Source organism: Antechinus flavipes, chromosome 4 (assembly GCF_016432865.1).
Source record: "Antechinus flavipes isolate AdamAnt ecotype Samford, QLD, Australia chromosome 4, AdamAnt_v2, whole genome shotgun sequence".
In the NCBI taxonomy this organism is placed as follows: domain Eukaryota; kingdom Metazoa; phylum Chordata; class Mammalia; order Dasyuromorphia; family Dasyuridae; genus Antechinus; species Antechinus flavipes.
In genome coordinates this window covers 117,481,399-117,501,428 of record NC_067401.1, presented here as the reverse complement: position 1 = coordinate 117,501,428, position 20,030 = coordinate 117,481,399, and the positions used below count along the sequence as shown (strand labels likewise).

At 33.7% G+C, this 20,030-nt stretch overlaps 1 protein-coding gene across 3 annotated transcripts in view; it reads left to right on the top strand.

Moving 5' to 3' along the window:
• Positions 1–20,030, top strand: part of VMP1 (vacuole membrane protein 1) — a 133,075-nt gene that overhangs the window by 51,302 nt on the left and 61,743 nt on the right. For 2 of the 3 annotated variants that reach the window (XM_051994133.1, XM_051994132.1), the window contains exons 6-8: positions 7,365–7,532; positions 9,152–9,172; positions 13,412–13,543. In XM_051994133.1, coding sequence (XP_051850093.1) covers positions 7,365–7,532; positions 9,152–9,172; positions 13,412–13,543 — 321 coding nt within the window. The remainder of the gene's footprint in view (positions 1–7,364; positions 7,533–9,151; positions 9,173–13,411; positions 13,544–20,030) is intronic. The other variant, XM_051994134.1, reaches the window with a different exon arrangement.

Here is a 20,030-nt window from a genome sequence, read left to right as displayed (position 1 = left end):
AGTAAATAATATGACACATAGAATATGTTTATACATAGCACCTTTTCTTTTATTGTGATTTTTTTCACTTTGGTTGTTCTAGAAGCTTAAATAAGTAAAACTCCTTATTAATATTAATTATTAATTAATTAATAATTAATATTAATATTAATATGAACTGATTTTAGGGGTTTTTTAATTTTGTTTTGTTTTGTTTTTTGCTTAAAGCAGATACCTTGGAAGAAAAGAGCCTAAAATTTTTGTCCTATGTTCCCTTCTTTCTGGTGGTTTTTCAGTTCCTTACGATTTGTAGATGGAATGGAAAAATAAAATCAGAACTTTGAGTTTCATGAATTCCTTGTCAGTAGAGGCAGTTTAGAATTAATCTAGCTTTGGGTTTTTTTTTTGTAAAAATTAAGTTATCTTAAGATTTATAATATAATCAGCCATATACATATTTGTAGTTAATCAGCCAATACATATTTATATACTTAATTTACTTTGTTCAGAAGTGAACATAGCCTTGTCTTTGGGAGCTTAATTTTTGTTATGAGCAGAAATGGTGAGGGAATACATTCCAGGCATGAGGGCTTGGTAGTACAAAGGCATGGAGATGAGAAATAGAAGGTCACCTTATGAAGAAAAGGCTAGTTTGACTAGACTATAGAATGTATGAAAGGGAATAGTGTGTCATTAAACTAGAAGGGTAACCTGGGCCAGGTAGTAAAAAGCTTTAAATGCCAGACAGAGAAGGTAATAGGGAGCTACATTATAGGAAAATCAATCTGACAGTTTTGTGAAGGATATGGTATGGTGAAGATTTTTTGAATTGGAGAATCCAATTAGAAGTCTGTTTTGATAATCTAGACAAAAAGTAATAGGGACCTGAGCTAGGATGATGGCTATGTGGGTAGACAGAAGGGATAGATGCAAGAGATATTGTGGGAATAAAAACGAGATTTGGCGACCAATTTTGCAAACCTGGATGACTGAAAGGAATCATGCCATGGATGCAAAAAAGGATGGATTTGAACTCCTTGTCACTAGGACCCTTCCTTTTCACTGGAGAGCATAGAGGGTGGACATAGGAGAATTCCTCCCATATCTTTGATTTGAATTTGCACTCAGTGTTTTTATCTCATCATTTCCCACCCAGGTGTTCTCCTGAACTTTATGAGCTTCAAAAACTAATCATCCTACAAGATAAAATCAACAATAACTCTTGCTTCCTAAAATCATTTTCTACCCTGGCTCATTGTGACCCTGGGCTGAGTTCTCTTCCTCCTTTTTTTCTTCAACTTCCTTTTCAAATTCTTTTTATATGTTAAATTCTTGAGAGCAGGGTTCATGATTTGGACATAAAGAGTGATATTATAAGCAAATTAGAAGAACAAAGGATAGTCTGTTTCTCAGATTTATGGAAAAGGAAGGAATTTATGGGCAAAGAAGAACTGGAGTACATTATGGAATGCAAAATTGATAATTTTCATTATATTAAGTTTAAAAAGGTTTTGTAGAAACAAAACCAATGCAGACAAGATTAGAAGAGAAGCAGTAAATTGGGGAAAAAAAATTTACATTCAAGAGTTCTGAAAAAGGCTTCATTTCTAAAATATAGAGAGAATTGACTCAAATTTATGAGGATACAATCCATTCTCCAGTTGACATAGGGTTAAAGGATATGAACAGACAATTTTCAGATGTGAAAAGGTGTTCTAAATCACTGTTAATCAAAGAAATGCAAATTAAGTCAACTCTAAGGTACTGCTACACAACTCTCAGATTGGCTAAGATGACAGGAAAAGATAATGATGAAAGTTGGAGGGAATGGGGGGAAACTGGGACACTGATACATTGTTGGTGGAGTTGTGAACTGATTCAACCATTCTGGAGAGCAATTTGGAACTATGGCCAAAGGGCTATCAACAAGTACATACCCTTTGATCCAGCAATGTCTCTAATAGACCTGATAAAGGAGGGAAAGGGACTCACATGTGGCATGCAGCGAAAAAATTCTGGGAAATGAGTGTGAACCATTATATAGAATTCCCAAACCCTCTATTTTTGTCCACCTGCATTTTTGATTTCCTTCACAGGTTAATTGTACACTATTTCAAAGTCCGATTCTTCTTGTGCAGCAAAATAAGAAAAATAAAAACTAAAACATTTCAAAAAAGTATTTGTGGCAGCCCTTTTTGTAGTGGCAAGAAACTGGAAACTGAATGGATGCTCATTAGTTGGAGAATGGCTGAATAACTCATAGCATATGTATGTTATGGAATCTTACTATTCTATAAGAAATCATCAGCAGAATGATTTTAGAGAGACCTGGAAAGACTTACATGAATTGATGCTAAGTGAAGTAAGTAGAACCAAGGGAACATTGTACATGGCAACAACAACATTATATGAAGATCAATTCTGATGGATTTGGCTCTTTTCAACAATGAGATGATTTAGGCCAGTTCCAGTAGTCTGGTCATGAAGAAAGCCATCTACACCCAAGAGAGGACTGTGAGAACTGACTAAATCATAACATAGCATTTTCACTCTTTTTGTTATTGTTTGCTTGCTTTTTGTTTTCTTTCTCATTTTTTCCTTTTTGATCTGACTTTTTTTGCAGCATTATAATTATGGAAATATATAGAGAAGAACTGCACATATTTAACAGATTAGGGGAAGCAACATATTATCTAGAGGAAAGGATGGGAGGAAGGGAGAGAAAAAATTTGGAATCCAAGAGTTTGCAAGGGTGAATGTTGAAAATCATCTATGCACATGTTTTGAAAATAAGAAGCTTTAATTGATAGATTAAAAAAAAGTCAACTTATGCCTAAGTTTTCAAGTGTTTTTAATAGAAATGAATATTATACTTGTATCAAAAACTTTTTTGATATCAACTGATCCAATCATAGAATTTAAACATTTTTATTATTGTCATAAATGACTATAGTTAATAGTTTTCTTTATGTCAACCCTTCTTGAATTTCTGGTAGAAATCTCATCTGGCCATAATTAAAAAAAAAAATCTTGAGGGCAAGGATGATCGATCAGTGTCTTTTTTTGTATTCTCAGAGTTTAGCAACATGCCTGACATATAATAGGTGATTGTTGCTGTTTGGAGGAAAAGATAATTAATTTTGTTTTAAACATGTTGCATTTCAGATGCCTGTAGAATATTTCATCTCGAGCAAATGTAGCTTAAAAGAGATCAGAGTTGTTTATATAAATCCTGGATAAAGGTGAAATCAAACCCCTTGAAGCATATGGGGTCATTAACTGAGAGGATATATAGTGAAAGAGATAAAAGAACATAGAACAAAGCCTGGTGTATACTCATAGTTACCTAAAGGACATAATATGAATGATGAGCCAGCAAAGGATATTGAAAAGTGATTTAAACTAAAAAATAATTTCCTATATTCCACCCGATTTTTTGTTCCAATAATGTAGTAAGTATTTTTCAATGAGTGAAGATATGGAGTTACTAAGAATACCATAGTTTTCCACATCCTTGTTAGGACCCTATATTTATTTTGTTAGAAGCCAAGTCTCTTTTGCCTGAACATGGAAAGTTGCCAATAGCATTGTCCATCTATCTCCTGACAGAATAGGTAACAAGTAAAAGGATAGAAATATAAATTGCACTCCTTCTAGCAGCCAGACCTAATAAGGACCTCTCTACTACCAGACTTGTTGTACACTCCTAACTTTCCGTCCTTCTTTACAGTATCCCAGCAATCTTTTGACCCTTAAAATTCATACATCTCTCAACATCATAAAGTCAGCCCCTGTCTCTTTTCCTTCTGATTGGCTCCCAGAAACTATTTTAAAACCGACCCAAGCCAGCCATGTCTTCAGTCTTCATTGTACTGAATCTCCCAAATTTTCTCAGACCATTGTCCCTTTTTCCTTCCTCTCCTTTTTCATAATTCAGAGAGGGTAAGATCTCTTTCTGCTTATGTTTGTATTTCCAAACTTTCAAGAGAGAGCCTGGCACATATGTACTTGCTAATTTGACTCTTCATTTCCAGACTTTTGGATGTGATTCAAGACAGGACAGATACATCTACTTATTTAGAATAGAAAATTAGCTATTCTCAAGTAACTTTTACCAGCTAGAACTCACAATGTTTTTGAAAATAAGAAAATTAATTTCACAGATTTTTCTTATTACTTAAATCATTTCAGTCAATAAATTATTCAATTTCCATATCTCATATATATGCAAAAAAATAACCTTTGGAAATGTAACATTTTTGTCTATATAGCCAAGATAGCCAAATACAGTAAAGTTATTTTTTTCATAAAACAGTTATACCTATTACTCTTATTCAGAATCTTATCTCACGATCTAATCATGGTTTTTTCTCATCCAAACATACTATGGCTTGGCCAAGGACTACATCTACTGTGCTAGGCAAGGTAAAATTATTCCAAAATCAAAACTTTGGAAATTATAATTTAACATAGTTCTTGAGAATATATACAGACTTTTGAACTGAAACAGAACCAGTTGTCAGAAATGTCACAAATAGGCAGTCAATGAGCTTATGGAGTAGATTTTATTTAGAATTACTATACTGAGCAACACAGAAGGATCACAAGATACTATGAACTCTACTAAGATGTTACAGTTTTATTGCAGATAAAGTGATTTGTCTGTCTCTTTAGTCTGTTTTGAAATTATTATGGTCTTGAAAATAAAGTTGAAGGACAAGTTTAGTCCTTGAATATTTTGAGCTTATATAACATTTCTAAATTTCCATTTCTTGTTACCATTTTAATTTCCAAAAGTTTTTTTTGTTTTATTTTTGAATTTGTTTTGTATAGGTTAAAATGTTTTGTTTTAGACCATTGTTCTATTGTGTTAAGAAGAATTTACTGGACATAATCATATAACTACCAAAGTTCAAACTCAAATGCTGAACTGGCAGCTAAATGACCTATTAGGAAGGAACAAAGAACAAGAGACTGAGTTATTAGTGTTCTCATTTTGCCTGTGAAACACCACATCTAATTATAAGGCTGAGTAATCATGACTTGACTTATTAGAATAGTTGTGGGAAAATGTTCACGTCTGTTCAGTTCAATGAATGAAAGGTCCAGAGGAAGGTAGGGGAGATGTAAAATCTTTTTATGTTACTAATTTTGAAATAAAACCTAAAAGGTCATAGAGGGAACAGTTTATTTCTTTGGGTATTTGAAAAGTAGTCATTTCTTCTTTCATGGATTCTATTAATCTAGCATATGGAAGCCTGATAAATGGCAACTTAGCACTTGTTCATTGTGAGAATTTTATATATGTATTCTCAGCTTCTAGAGGCCTGTAGCTATTTGTTTATAGTTGGATTTTCATATATTTTCTACTCTAATTTTTACTACATCCATCACTCTTTTGTTTGGTATTTCCCACCCATAAAGAAAGCATTTAAAAAGAAATTCATGATAGTTAAACATGGATTTAAAACATTTCTTTATGTATTTATACTTTTAATACAGGTTACTGTAGGACAAATAATAAGCTCAAAAATTTTTCTAATGTCTATTTAATAGTGCAGTAAAATTTTTTTACTTCATGGATATAGCTATATAATATGAATATAATCTAACTCTGGTTATCCCTCTTGAGCTGGATTTTTTAAAAAGCTTGTTTCTGACATGTGAATTATCAAAAAAAACTGATGAAAATTTGTTAATTCTTTTTTTTGTAAGTTTATTTTAATACACATTGTTAATTCTTTATAACATTTCTATATTGTGATAAGTTTATAGTTTCTCAAATTTCACAATCTTTGAAAAAGCATAAAACTCACATCATAGACTAAAATGAAATAACCTATTAATAATAATTAATTGATGTAATACTAAATGGTAAACCACATTTTTCTAAATTTAATCCCACAAAATCCTGGGCATAATTCGGGAAAGAAATATAGCTTATATTTTTGGACATGCTTTTAAGTATTAATATAAGATAATACGCAGTTTCACTGTCTGGCCCTTTTTAGTTTTAGAGAATTATTGGAACCACATATTCCTTCACTCTGTGATCAGAGATTTTCTTTTACACAGAGACCACTTACTCTTCTCAGAGATTGATTCATTTATGAAAAATCACAGGAAGAATTTTTTGAGATATTTCCACAAAAAAAAAAACCCTTCATATGTTTCAATTATTAATAATATAAAACTCTCAATTTTTCTTAATTTACATATACAGATTTTAGCTGAAAAATTCATTTGTTTTTGGTATGCATTTAAAATTAATATTCAAAGTAATATGTAAAATGTTGTAACAGCACATAAATAAATTAGATTTTTGTATGAGCAAGTTTTCTACTTTGAATTTGATTGCCACTTAATTTTATTTGCCAATAATTTTAACCCATTTTCATTTATAAGAGTATAATTAAACTTGTAGAATTAGGGGAAATGATCTTTTCAAATATAGTTACAAAATCTCATAATTTCTATATGAAGATATATCTAAAGATTGCCTAAAATATGTGACTACTATAAATGAGGAACAAGTAAATTAGCATATATTACACAATGTTTTAGTGACTTGTTTATGTACCATATATACATTTCTGCAGTTGAATTATTTAAATAACTTGCATAAAATTACTTTAAAAGTCCTTGAACATGCTGAGAATAGAAATCACCTCTCTTCTGTTTCACATGTAATTTATAATTTACTTGCTCAGTGTCATAGAACTAGTTAATGTCAGAATCAGGATTAGAACTGAAGTCTTCTTAGGCTAACTTCTACTACCCATTCTGTGTTAGGTTTTTAATGAAGGGGTCCTTACTTATATTCCTATTTTGTATAGAATGGCACTGAAACACAGAAAGGGAAACAAATTTGCCCAAACAGTCTATTTGACACAGAAGTTTCTTCATGTGTTTGTTGTATTACACTGATATACTGTGTTTATGAGTCTAGTATATAATAGAGGTAAAAATTTCAATTCTTTGATTTAAAATATGATAGTTTTGAATTGTATTATACTGAGAAATAGAATCAGTGATGATTTTTTCTTTCCATTTAGTTTTAACTAAGATTTGCAGAAAAATAATTGAGCTAGTTAGGAGAGAAGAATCAGGTTCAGGTGTCCATAATTCCATAATGTGCAGTTCTTGATTTTTTTTTTAATCAATTCAGAAGATAAAGGATAAAAAACTGATTTTCCATCTCCATGATGGAAGGAGCAAAGCAATCAGCTGTTGCTTGACGCTTCAGTGGATTAAACTGTAACACCTAAAAGTGTAACACCTAAGAAAGTACAAAAGTAGCCCTAGAAAGTCATTGGTGTTGTGGTATATTTAAATTCATCTTACTTTGTTTCATGCTTTAATTTTTTTTTTTTTTTTTTTTGCAGGGTCCACATATAGCTTCAGTTACACTAGCTGCTTATGAATGCAACTCAGTTAATTTCCCAGAGCCACCGTATCCTGATCAGATTATTTGTCCAGATGAAGAGGGTATTGAAGGATCTATTTCTTTATGGACCATCATCTCAAAAGTTAGGCTTGAAGCCTGTATGTGGGTAAGATATCTATTTATTGTAATCTAAAACTAACCAAGCTAGTTTGCTACTTTTGTTTCAGTTTGAAATAAAATAAAGCTCTCTATATTTGTTTCAGAAGTATTACTCATGAAGTCACAAGAACAATCTCAAAAAAAAAAAAAAATCTTACAAACTTTTGCTCTGCGTGGGAGAGGACTGCGAAATCATAGCTTTAACTAAATAAAGGGTCAAAGAAGGGATAGAAGGGAAAGCAAAGCTTGTGTCTCCTACTCATTCTGACTTTGGGGATAAAAACACAGTTATATGAGGGGGTTTTCTGCACAGTTTACTAATTGATAAGATTAAAGACTAGGAAAGGCTTTCCCAGACCTGTGATTTCATCGATAGAGGGAATTCATAGCTAAAGAAACTTAACAATGCAGGTTGTTACTTGTCTTCAATTTATAATCACAGAGAACTTCCTAAAGCAGAGGTGTCCCAGCCTGTCTAGATCTTTTTAGATCCTGACTTTGTTCTCTAGTGTGTTAAATTATTACTCCCAGCTCTTTGTCATGTGCAAATTTGATGAGGTATGAGCAAAGCATTCCTTTGCTCAAAAATTTTCAATACTTCTTTACTTCTTTCTAAGTACCATTCAGATTCCTTTCTTTTTCTGATATTTCTACATTTTGGTACCACCCTTCCAAGTTTCCTCTCTGACGTCATTAGATTCTTAAAAGTTGCTTAGGTTTTCAAAGTTGAAAAAGTCTTCTTGTTACAAAATGGATAGTTAACTTTCTTGTAATTCTAATCTTGGGGCCTATTTCATGCTCTATAGATAAACTACTTAAAGCATTTTAAGTCCATCTGTTCCAGAAAAGAAGTACTAGAAATTCATTGACTTTGGGTCCCAAAGATAAATTTAATGTATGAATTTCAGAGGACCACTTGTCTCTAATAACAAGACTTTTTAACAACCCTATCTGTTACAATAGGTAGGGGTAGAGTTTTCTTTGTCCATCACATAGCATATTGCTTGACCAAAGCAATAAATGCTTTTTGATTGATTGTTATACGCAATCAAATGCATTTTGATTGATTAAAGAGTTACTAAAAAAAGAATCCTTGGTAGCTATTGGCCATAGTGCTAATTATCAAAAGTCTTTCGCAAATATGGTATAGGGAAGTTAGAGGTTCATGTGACTCAACTTTTGATTTCCCAGAAATGTGTCTGATAAAAACTTCTCATGTTCCTATCTCCCTGGGAGGTTATGAGAATGAAAAATTACTACTGTTCCCCCTTCCCAAAAATAACAGTACATTTTCCCATACTGCTGGAAAACACTGAATTCTGGTATTGGCTATAACAGGGAAAAAAACTAACATTATAAGAAAAGGAAAAACAGGTTTGGTTTTTTGTTTATGTGTTTTAAAAAAACACACACATACACACAGAGATTTCCCCAAGGTCATACCACTAATAACTGACAAAGCCAGGCTTTGAACCCTATACTCCTGATTCTAGAGTTCTTTACATTGCTTTATTCTTTCTGCCTGCCCACATCTCACATTCCCTCTCAGATTTCGAAAATGCTTAGAAAATGCTTAGAAAATGCTTTTTCAGTTTTTAAGATGAGTCTTTTTTTGAACTTTTGCAGGAAGAAGATAGAATAACTACTGTAAGTATAATAGTATAGTAACAGGGATAGCCAAGTTCTGTTAAAGAGCTTGGAACATGGGTTTCTTCATTTAGCAAGCATTACAAAGACAAAACAAAATCATCTCTGCCCTTTAGGACATTTCATTCTCTGAGAGGTGGAGGGAAACATATATATTTATATATAAAGTTAAATGATAGGTAGATAGACAGAGTCATGCTACAACAGTTTGTAGAAATCTGAACAGGCTTTCTGTAGGAAGTGTTTTGAGGACTGACTCTTGAGGTTTGCTAGGTATTCTATAATGCAGGGGGCTGCTGAAATGGAGAACAGCAAGAAGAGTCCTTTCAGTGAACCAGAAAGATACATAAAGAAAAATGATAAGTCTAGGAAAGATAGTCTAGAGTTGAATTGTGAAGAGCTTTAGAAGTGAAACAGGAGTTTTAATTTGATCCTATAGGCAATTGGGAACTGCTGGGGCTTCTTGAGAAGTGAAGTGACATAGTCATACCTATGATTTAGGTGTATCAACTTGGCAGCTTTTTGGAATGTATTGTTAACTTGTACTCCCAGAGCTAGACATGCTACAGCTTATTTTTACTCTGAGGGGTTTGTGGAGTATATCTCTTCTCTGCCATCAGTTTGAGTCTCCAAAACATTACACATTTTCCTTCTATCTATCTGTTAGTACTCCAGTTCCATTTAGCTACTTAACTTTTATTTTTTAAACATATTTACTTCAAAGATAGAGCAATAACAAATATCCTATTTAACCTCCCCCTTCCCTCCAATACTTTAAAGTCTTATTCTCCCTTGGTCTCTAGGATGAAGTAGATGCAAAATTTAACTCAGATTCTATATAGTATTGAGCCCACCAATATGATCATAGGCCATATGGTCCCAGAAGGGAAGAAGGTCCCAAGGCTTTTTTCCCTTATGTCAGAGTTTGAGCCCACCAACATGCTCATAGGCCATATGGTCCCAAAAGGGAAGAAGGTCCCAAGGCTCTTTCCTTTATGTCAGAGTCTTTCATAGTATGCCATGAGCTAAGGAGTTCACAAATGTAGCCAAAAGATTGAATGAGATAAAAAGGAAGTGATTAATATCTCTCCATTGCCAGTCAAAGATCCTTCTCTTCTTTACCACATGCTTAACCAACTGGAACTTCTTATAGAATGGCTCCACATGTTCCATAGTCTTTCTGTTGCAGTGTCCTTATCTGTCATTACATGTTGAGAGATACTATCCTATGCACTCTGTGCATGCACCAGATACCTATTATACTAGGATGAATTGGACAGTGGATAGACTGGATACTGTGAGGCCAGTTAGAAGACTCTTGTAATAATCTACATAAGAGGTGAAGAGCACCTAAATTAGTGCAATTGTGGTGAGTGGAGAGAAAGGCATAGATTTAAGAAGTGAGATGTGATTGAAGTACTCCTTCTCTAATCATTAAGTCAGATTTGCTTTGACTTAAGGCCCAGTTCATTATTGAGCACATTAATTTCTTCTGGGTATGTACGTTTTGATGTGTAGGGGATAAGCAGGAAAGTCTTTAGTTTTGGATCCCAGACTACCACAGTAAAGCAAAAATTGCAATAAAGCTTGTCACATTAATTTTTCAGTTTCCCAGTTTAGTATTAAAGTTATGTTTATATCATGCCATAGGCTATTAAGTGTACAAAAGCATTATGTCCAAAAAAAATTGTCCATACCTTAATTTAAAAATATTTTATTGCAAAAAAAAAAAAAAGGTAACCATTATCTGAGCTTTCAGCAAGTCATAATGTTTTTGCTGATAGAGGATCTTGCCTCAGTGTTGATGGCTGCTGACTGATTGATAAGGGTAATCGTTGCTGAAAGTTGGAGTGACTGACAACTTCTTAAAATGAGACAATAAAAAAATTTGTCAAATCAATTGACTTTTCCTTTCATTTGAATAGTTAAAGGCCATTGTAGAGTTATTAAATTGGCCTAGTGGCTCAGAAAATAGGGAGGCCTGAAGACAGGAGAGAGGAAAGACCTGTCAGTGGAACAGTCAGATCAGTGGTCACAGATTACAATAATTGATATAATAATAATGAAAAGATTTGAAACACTGCAAGAATTATCAAAATGTGACATAAAGATACAATGTAAACACATGCTGTTGGAAAAAATGGTTCCAGTAGATTTGCTAAACACAGTATTGCCACCAGCCTTCAATTTGTAAGCAACTGTAAAGTACATTAAAATGATATGTACCCATACTTGACCAGTATGGAAGAGGTCAGGCAACAGGACAGCAGGTAGATCCTGGTTCTGCCAGATGGTCAGAAGAATGATTTGGCTGACTCCTAAGTGTGCTTCAGGAGTAGGAAGTTTTGTTAGTAATATAAAATATTTAATTTTGTTATGTTAATATTAATATTACATATGACATACATATTATATATATGTACATATAATATAAAATATAATAACCCTTTTAAATTCCATGAATGGGTGTTATGTCTTTTAAACTTAAGTTTCTCTGGATAAAGTTTTACCAAAGGAGACTAACTGCAAATCGTATAATAAATTGACTGTGATTTTTTTGGTTTTAAGACTATAGCTTGTAAGTTTAACTGCAATTGTCTCTCTATCACATACCTTGGCACTGAAGTTTTTTTTTCCCCCTCAGCCTGTTACCTCTCATTTGAACCATACTTTAAAAAAATCTTTTTGTATTTTTGCAAAAAATAAAATTACAAAAATAAAACAACCAAAATCTGTTGCTTGAATTATACAGTAATGAGAGCTAGCACATCCCGAACTGAGACAGTGGACTAAATAAAATCTTCTATGCTTTGGATACATTGTGTTCTCAGATTGGTGCCTGGATGACTAACTTCCTTTTTATTTATTTGCATATAAAAAGAATGCTGATTAGTAGCAGCCATTCTTTTTCCTTGCTGCCATAGGAGAACACGAGCAAAATGAAATCTAACAATAAATATGGTTATTCAGATTTGAAAGACAGTAAACAGCTGCTAGAATCTATTTAATGCTTTCTTTCTTACATTAAGGAAATGACAGTTAGCCTACAGTGAATCATAGAACTTAATTCCAGATCTGTTAAATATGTGACTTAGCAAGTTTCAAGAGAAGTTCACATTTAGTTTACTCCTACAACTTTTATCTTTTTTTTTCTTACGCAAAATGTGGCAGTTAACTTTGGCCCTAGTTTTATCGGGCAAAATGATTTGTTTTTCCTTGTTCCTATATTGTCTTTAGTATATTTCACCGATTTCTCCTCTTTTTCCTTTCTACCTTCCCCTCAAAGTATTAGCTTATCTTTTTTGCACAGTAACATGTTTTTGTTCAAAGGTCTTATTTAACTTATGGATACACATAGGAATGGGTTGGAATATGATGGCATGATTGATTATACAAGGGAGGGTGCAAGTGGTATATGTAGGCATTTGTACACATAAAACCAGATTTTTAAGCATAACATTCAAACAAAGCAATATTAATAGTAACAAATAATAATAACAAAACAAAATTAATTATAGCTCAAGAATTGCCATAAATAGCTTAAGAAGAAACTACTCAATTTAAACTGCACCAAAACTTTTAGGACACCTTGTTTTTAAGGATTCAAATTGAACTTGTTGTTTTATTGTTTTGTACCTTCATGTAAATTTGCATTGTGGGTTTGTTTTTTTTTTTTTTTTGATTACTTGAAAAATTGAAGACAGGATCATGATTCATTCAGTGCCCTCAGGAAATAAACATTTTTCCTCTGGTGAAAAGGATTGTCCATTATAATGTTCAGATTCCTTGAGCTTCCTGAGCACAATTTGTCAACAGTTTTTAAACCATATCAAAGAGCAGGAGAGTTTAAAGAGTATCAAAAAGAGGAGGAAGCTTCCTAGAAAATATTTAACCAACAGTATTGTCTGAGGAATTTTCATGACTGAATATTAAGTACATGTATGAATGAATGCTACCATAACCACAAAGTATATAGGTATAGGTGTAAAGTTCAGTTTTTACAAAGTTCATTATTGTAAAAGAGATAATGTTGTCAACCTCAACATTTTATATATGTTCTACTGCCCTGTCTAGGACTTGTTATACTAGTTAGCTTTACTTATAGGTTGTCTACTGGTTGGTGTTTTTAGTCAGAGAAATTCTGTTATTGGTGTGCTTTAAATATAATTTTATCTATTCTATAAAGAGCAAGATTTCATATTTTTTGTGTATGTATGTGTTGTGTTCTTTTTTCCCTAGGGAGCTGGCACAGCCATTGGAGAGCTACCCCCTTATTTCATGGCCAGGGCAGCTCGATTGTCAGGTGCTGAACCTGATGATGAGGAGTATCAGGAATTTGAAGAGATGCTGGAACATGCAGATTCTGCACAAGTAAGAACACTTAAAAAAAGAAAATTAAAAAAAATCTAATTATCTCAAAAGGTTAATGAAAGTGAAGCTATCAACAATAGTTCTGAAAAAAAAAGTTACTAAAGAAAAAGAAGGAAATGTGTCTCAGGAGGGACTATTATACACTTGAAACTTAACAAGGATCTTGCTCTTGGAATAGAGAAATAAAAGGGAGTAAGGTTAGTCTTCAATAAATGAAAAGAATCAGATTCTAATTATCAATAGTGGAGTTTGTGAATTTATTTTTTAAAAATCAGAGTCAAAAATAGTGTCAGGAAGCAAACCCAGATCTCCTCGTTAGTCCTATGCTCAATTTCAGTATGCCAAAGCAAGGACAGGATGGTTTGTTGTCCTAGATTGTCCCATAGGATAATATAACAAAGCTGATTTTAAGAAGAGTACAAGTGCTTCATTTGATGTTTGAAATTGCAAGTGTATATGATCAGACTTTTTGAACTAAATTTAGATTTGTTGCTTGGGTCTTTTGTCTTATCTAATAGAATTTAAGATTCTTAAGGATAAGAGCTTTTCTTTTTGTCTTTGTATTCCCAGCACTTAAACATCACCTAGTATATAGTAAGTGCTTGGTTAATTTTTGTTACATTGACTGAGCTCGAGTTTATTTTTGAGCCATCTGGGGAAAATGGTCTTTTCTAAGCAAATTAATTACAGACTAAATATTATTCTGGGAAAGTCTGTCCTTACATTTTCAAAGGAACCTTTAAAAAAAAATTGTTGACGCATCTCACTATACCTAAACAGCTCGCCACTTCACCATCTAGTTACTCATAAACATTCACTATTTTAAAATATTCATTAATGAATTTGACTAAGAGATCTGTTTAACAACATTTGTAACAGTTGCTAAATGTACTTGAAAACAGTCAGTCTGTATTTATTTCCTTTAAAAATGCATTCACATGTAAAAATATTCAAGAACTGTTTTGCAGATCTTAAAAATGAGAGGCATTATGGATAGAGAGCTAGACTTGGGAGTCAGGGAGAGATGGGTTCAAATCTGTCTCAGATACTTATTGCTGGGTGACTGTGAGCAATTCACTTAACTCACTTGGCCTCAGGCTGTTTATCTACAAAGTAAGAGAGTTGGATTCAATGTCATGAAAAATTTTTTCCTAGGTTCATGAGACTAAGAGAGAGAAAGAGAGAGAGTGTGTCCATGCACACATATTTCTATGTACATGTGTACTTTCTGTAACTTTGCTGATTTCAATTGTCTTTTCCTTGAATATATCAAATTAGTGAAGGTTTGCCAAGACTTATGATTTGTTCAAATCTCTGTCCCAGAACAATTCTGTACTATTTGGAAATAGACTAAGACAAAAACTGGGAAAAAAATATAAGTTTTTAAATTAGGCCAACCAGATCATGATGACCGAGGCTTTTAGAACAGAACACAGACTTTTTGTTTCTGCCTCTATCTCAGTGTTCTGAATGTTGTACTAACAATGAATGTTTTACTATTTGTGTAAAACATTCTGGAACATGTTGTCCCTTCCTCTATCTCGGTATTCATGAATGTGATGGCAGTGTTAATAAGCAAAGAAATGATTACAGAAAAAGGTAGCAAGAGAATTGAGAAAAAGCTAGAGGTAATCTAAATATATTAACCATTCCTTGAAAAATTCAGGATTTGGTTCAACAGATATTATATATATATATATCATGTGCAACTTTGTGCTAGGTAGTAAGGCATATATTTTTTTTAAGTTTAGATAAAAGATTGTTTTATGTTTTTATGCAGCTTCCATTCTAGCATAGAGGATATGATATAGAAAAATAACTTTAACAAAATGTAATCAGAATTCCATGAAACTGTTTATAACATAAATGACATCCTTTTCAGTCAAACAGAATCCAAAAGGGTACTGGTTGGAATTAAACCAAGGGTACTTATATTTTCTAATAGAAGAAAATATTTGCTTTCAAAATGTTCTTGCTGAAGCAAAGGGGAGGAAAATTTAGGAACAAACTATTGTGAGTAGGGAAGAGGTCTGATATTAGTTCTTGCACAAGCAGTTAAGTTCCCTGATACTGTTGAGCAGTTCATATACTTTTTTTGCTTTGTTAAAATCAGGTATTCTTTGTATTTGCCCATCAGTTTTTTATGAAATCATACCAGTCATCTTCATTGAACATTATAACTGACAAAACATTATGTCTACCTGCATTTGTCTTACCTGGTCTTCTCAACAATCCTAGGAGAAAGGCATCATGGATAAAGAGCTAGCCTTAGAGTCAGGAAAAACCTGGATTTCAGGTCCCACCTCACTTATGTATTGATTCTATATGTCTTGAGCAAGTCACTTTACTTTTCAGTTAAATGCAGATCTCATCACTTTTCACCTTGATTGTTGCAGTAGCCTGCCTGTGGGTTATCCTGCATCAGATTCTCTCCCCACATCAATCCATTTTCCATTCAATTGTCAGAGTGATCTTCCTAAATCACAATCTGATCATAGTGCTGCATCCTTTTCTCCTAAGTACATTTGAGTGGTACCCTGTCAGATATAAAATCCTGTGGTGTAATGTTCTTGTTTGGTTTTCTGAAGGTCTTGGGCCAGCTTTCCTTTCAGCAGATTAATCACCACAAGAGTAAGGAGGTGTTAAAGTCCAAAAGTCTTTATTGTCTTGTTCGCCTGGTGCTCAGCTAGCTTTCTGGTGGCCTTTAGAGGGGTCTTGGTTTCAGTGGCTTCAGAAAATGCAGGAGGATAGGCCACCATGGTAGTGTGAGAGTCTGAGTCCAAGGGTTTGTGCTTCAGCCTCCAGCCACCACAAAGGTGGACGATAGAATGAATCTGTCTTTACCTTCTAGCTTATATGCTCTATGCTGAGTAGATAATCCAATCATTATACCACTAGGAAACCATTATTTGTTGTAAGATTAAATCAATCATACTGAACTTAGAGAACTATTAAGCACAGCGCTAAACTAGATAACCATTGTCTTTATCAATTCCACTGACTTAACACCTTGTAAGAATCCTTGTTTTAGAGTTCTGGCCTGTAACACTGTGGCATTCAATGTTATTTATAATTTACCCCCATCTACATGCACACATACCTACCACTTTAGTCTTCCTATACCTACAAGTGGCACTCTGTCCTATCCATGCAGCAACCCCTTCGAAATCCTCCTCTCTTCCCCGCCCCACCCCCACCCCCGACATTTCATAATCTAGTGACACTAACTTCCTGTTTCTCAAACAAGATATCCCATTTTCCATATTTCTAGGTATTTTCCCTACCCATCCCCTCTCCCCCCCCCCCCCCCCCCCCCCCAATGCCTGGAATACTTTCTCTCCTTATCTCCATCTCCTGACTTTCTCTAAGTACCACCTGAAATTCCACCTTCTCCAGGAGGCCTTTCTAGATTTCCTTTAATTCTAGTGCCTACTCTGTTGATTACTTCCCATATATCCTGTGTATAGCTTATTATGCATAATTGTTTATGTGTTGTTTCCCCCATTAAAATGCAAGTAGCTTAAGAATAGGAATTGTTATAATCCCAGAATCCCAATGGTTAGCATAGTGTCTGACATATAAGCACTTCATAAATATTTATTGATTGACAAAAGGTCTCAGCATGTAAGTCTTTTTTTTTTTTTTAAATAAATTTGAATAAGTTCCTTCTATCTATCTTAGAACAGGGGTCCTCAAACTACAGCCCATGGGCCAGATGCAGAGCTGAGGACAATTATCCCCTTCACCGAGGGCTATGAAGTTTCTTTATTTAAAGGCCCACAAAACAAAGTTTTTGTTTTTACTATAGTCCGGCCCTCCAACAGTCTTAAGGGACAGTGAACTGGCCCCCTATTTAAAAAGTTTGTGGACCCCTGTCTTAGAAGAAATGAGAATCTTATCAGACCTTTCATTCCTAAATAGTTTTCCAGGATATCTTTTTTTCCCTTTAAAAAATTAGCTACATAACTTTTTGTTGCAAGAACTTTTACATTTTATATATTCAAAATTGCCGTTTTTATCTCTTAGGATTCCCTCTTTCCTATTTTTTTGATCAAAATGCTTCCTGTATACAAAGATCTGAAAGGTAATTTCTTTGTTTCTAATAAGTGAATCTCCCTGTGTCAAATTCAGTTATCTGTTTCACTCTTCTGTGGCATCATTGACCACCCTTTTTTACTGTGTATTTTCTTTCTTTTGGCTTCCAAGATAGCCCACTTTATTCTTTCCTGACTGTCTGATTATTCTTTTGCTATTTTCTTTAGCTTCTTAAACTCTTCTCAACTCTTAAATTGATTAGTTTCTTCAGGTTTTTCCCTTTTCTATTTTTCTTTTCTAGTCTCTCCCTTAGAAAATTTGGTTTCTCTGATAGCATCAATGAACAACTCTGTCCAGGTTACTAACAAATAGCTGTCTTTGGCTTTCACCTCATTCTAGAATTTTATATCTACATCTCTACTTAGATGCCCTTCTGGTGCCTCAAATTCGATATGTCTGCAAGACATATCAAACTCAGTATATTTCAAATCAAACTTAATATATTCCCCCTTCCTCCTATTCTGTTATAGTACTATTATTTTTATCTAGTCTCTGATGTTTGAAACTTTTATCTTTCATTTTCACAGCTCTTAAATCCAATCAGTAACCAAGTCCTACCATTCCTACCTCTATGACACCTTTCACATCAGTTCCCTCTTTTCCATCTTCATTACTCTCATCCTAATAGAGGCCCTCATTTTTGCTAGGGATATCATAGCAGCTTTCTTGCTAACAGGCTTCCAACCTCTCTCTTCCCTTTCCGTGTTTGAAACCTCCCTATGTTCTTTCTTTGCTTCGATGTGATCATATCTTTCCTTTGTTCAAAAACTTGTCATGGTTCCCTCATATCTAGTAAATAAAAAGAAAATAAAATGGAAAAAAAATGAACATTTTGCTCTCCAAGTTTATGTTCTGCTACTTTTCTAGCTTAAACTGCAGTAATTTCGTCTCGCAAATATATCTTGTACTTTTCCCATTTAAATTTGATTCCACTGTTTCCTGTGTCAAAAATATTCTTCATCCCTATCATCACTTAATTCTTTCCTATAATTTAAAACTTAATTAATGCCTTTTTACCTCACAGTTGATAATGTCTTCTCTCCTCCCTACCACACCTCCTATAACACTTTATTTGAATCCCTGTTAGGGATTTATCATTGAGAGGTAATCTGGTATTGTAGAAAGGAAGTTAGATTTGAAGTCAAGAAACCAAGATTCAGATATCATTTCTGATACTTCCTGCTTCATAGCTGTGTGATGATGGTAAATCACTTCTCTTGTGATTTGAGTTTCCTCATCAATAAAGGGGGATAATAATACTTATACTTTTTGCCTCAAAGGAAACAACTTTATAATGTTAGATACAGTTATCATGTGTTGTTTTGTATTTTAATAATTTGTGTCAATTCTCCCTTCTTTTAACTGCAAGGATTATGTTTTATCTCAACTACATTTTACCATAGAACCAGCACACTGCTCTCTAAAAGAGTGTCCCGATGTTACTTCCAGTGAGGCAGTCTAAGATATCATCTGATCCTCTCTAGTTAGAGAGCAGTAAAATAACTCAGTTTAAAAAAGTTTTGTTTACCACTTTTGCAAATCATATGCAGTGGGGGAGAGTAGCTTGTATATTGGTTGTCAGAATCAAGATTCAAAAAGTTGTAATGATGAACAAACTAAATGAGCTTTACTTGAAAGGTTCTGTGATCCCATCCATGTTGGTCTTTCCTCCAGTAACATAGTTGGAAATACCCCTTCCTCTCCTACACTATCTTCATTTTATATCATCATTTTCTATATGCACCTATAAAATCCTCAACAAGGGATCCATTCAAAGTACTACTAGGGGACTCTCTCTCTAGTTGTTGTTGTTGTTGTTTGCATTTTGTATATACATTTGGATCAAAGGAGGTTTCCATCTGATACTCTTCCCTCTTGAGCTTGGCCACCTCTTTGTCTGGGCATAAAGCTTCTGATGATGTCTTTTTCACCTTTTCATGTATTCTACACAGTACTCTCTCCTTGATAATATAGAATATAGAGTTTGGCTTATTATTTCATTGTTATAGGGAACATTGTTATAGATGAGAGACTCAATAGTACCTTCTAGAACATGGAGAAGGGAAATGACTTGGCAGTATCTCTGTTCCATGCAGAAGTTGTACTTGGGTATTCCTAATACAAAGGCCAACTTTCTGTTATATTACATCACCTCTTTTGGTAATGTCACGGTCATTAGCACTAATATGGCTCCATGTATATTTTCTCATTTCTTCTGCACAATTTATCCTGTGTGATAAATACTGTTATCATCCTCATTGTGCACAGAAGGAAACAGACTGAAAAAGGAAGGCTCTCACAGTCTAACAGAGGAAATGTCATGTAAACAACTATGCAGAAACAAGATATACACACACGAAACACATGTAAATTGGGGATAGTCTCATAGACA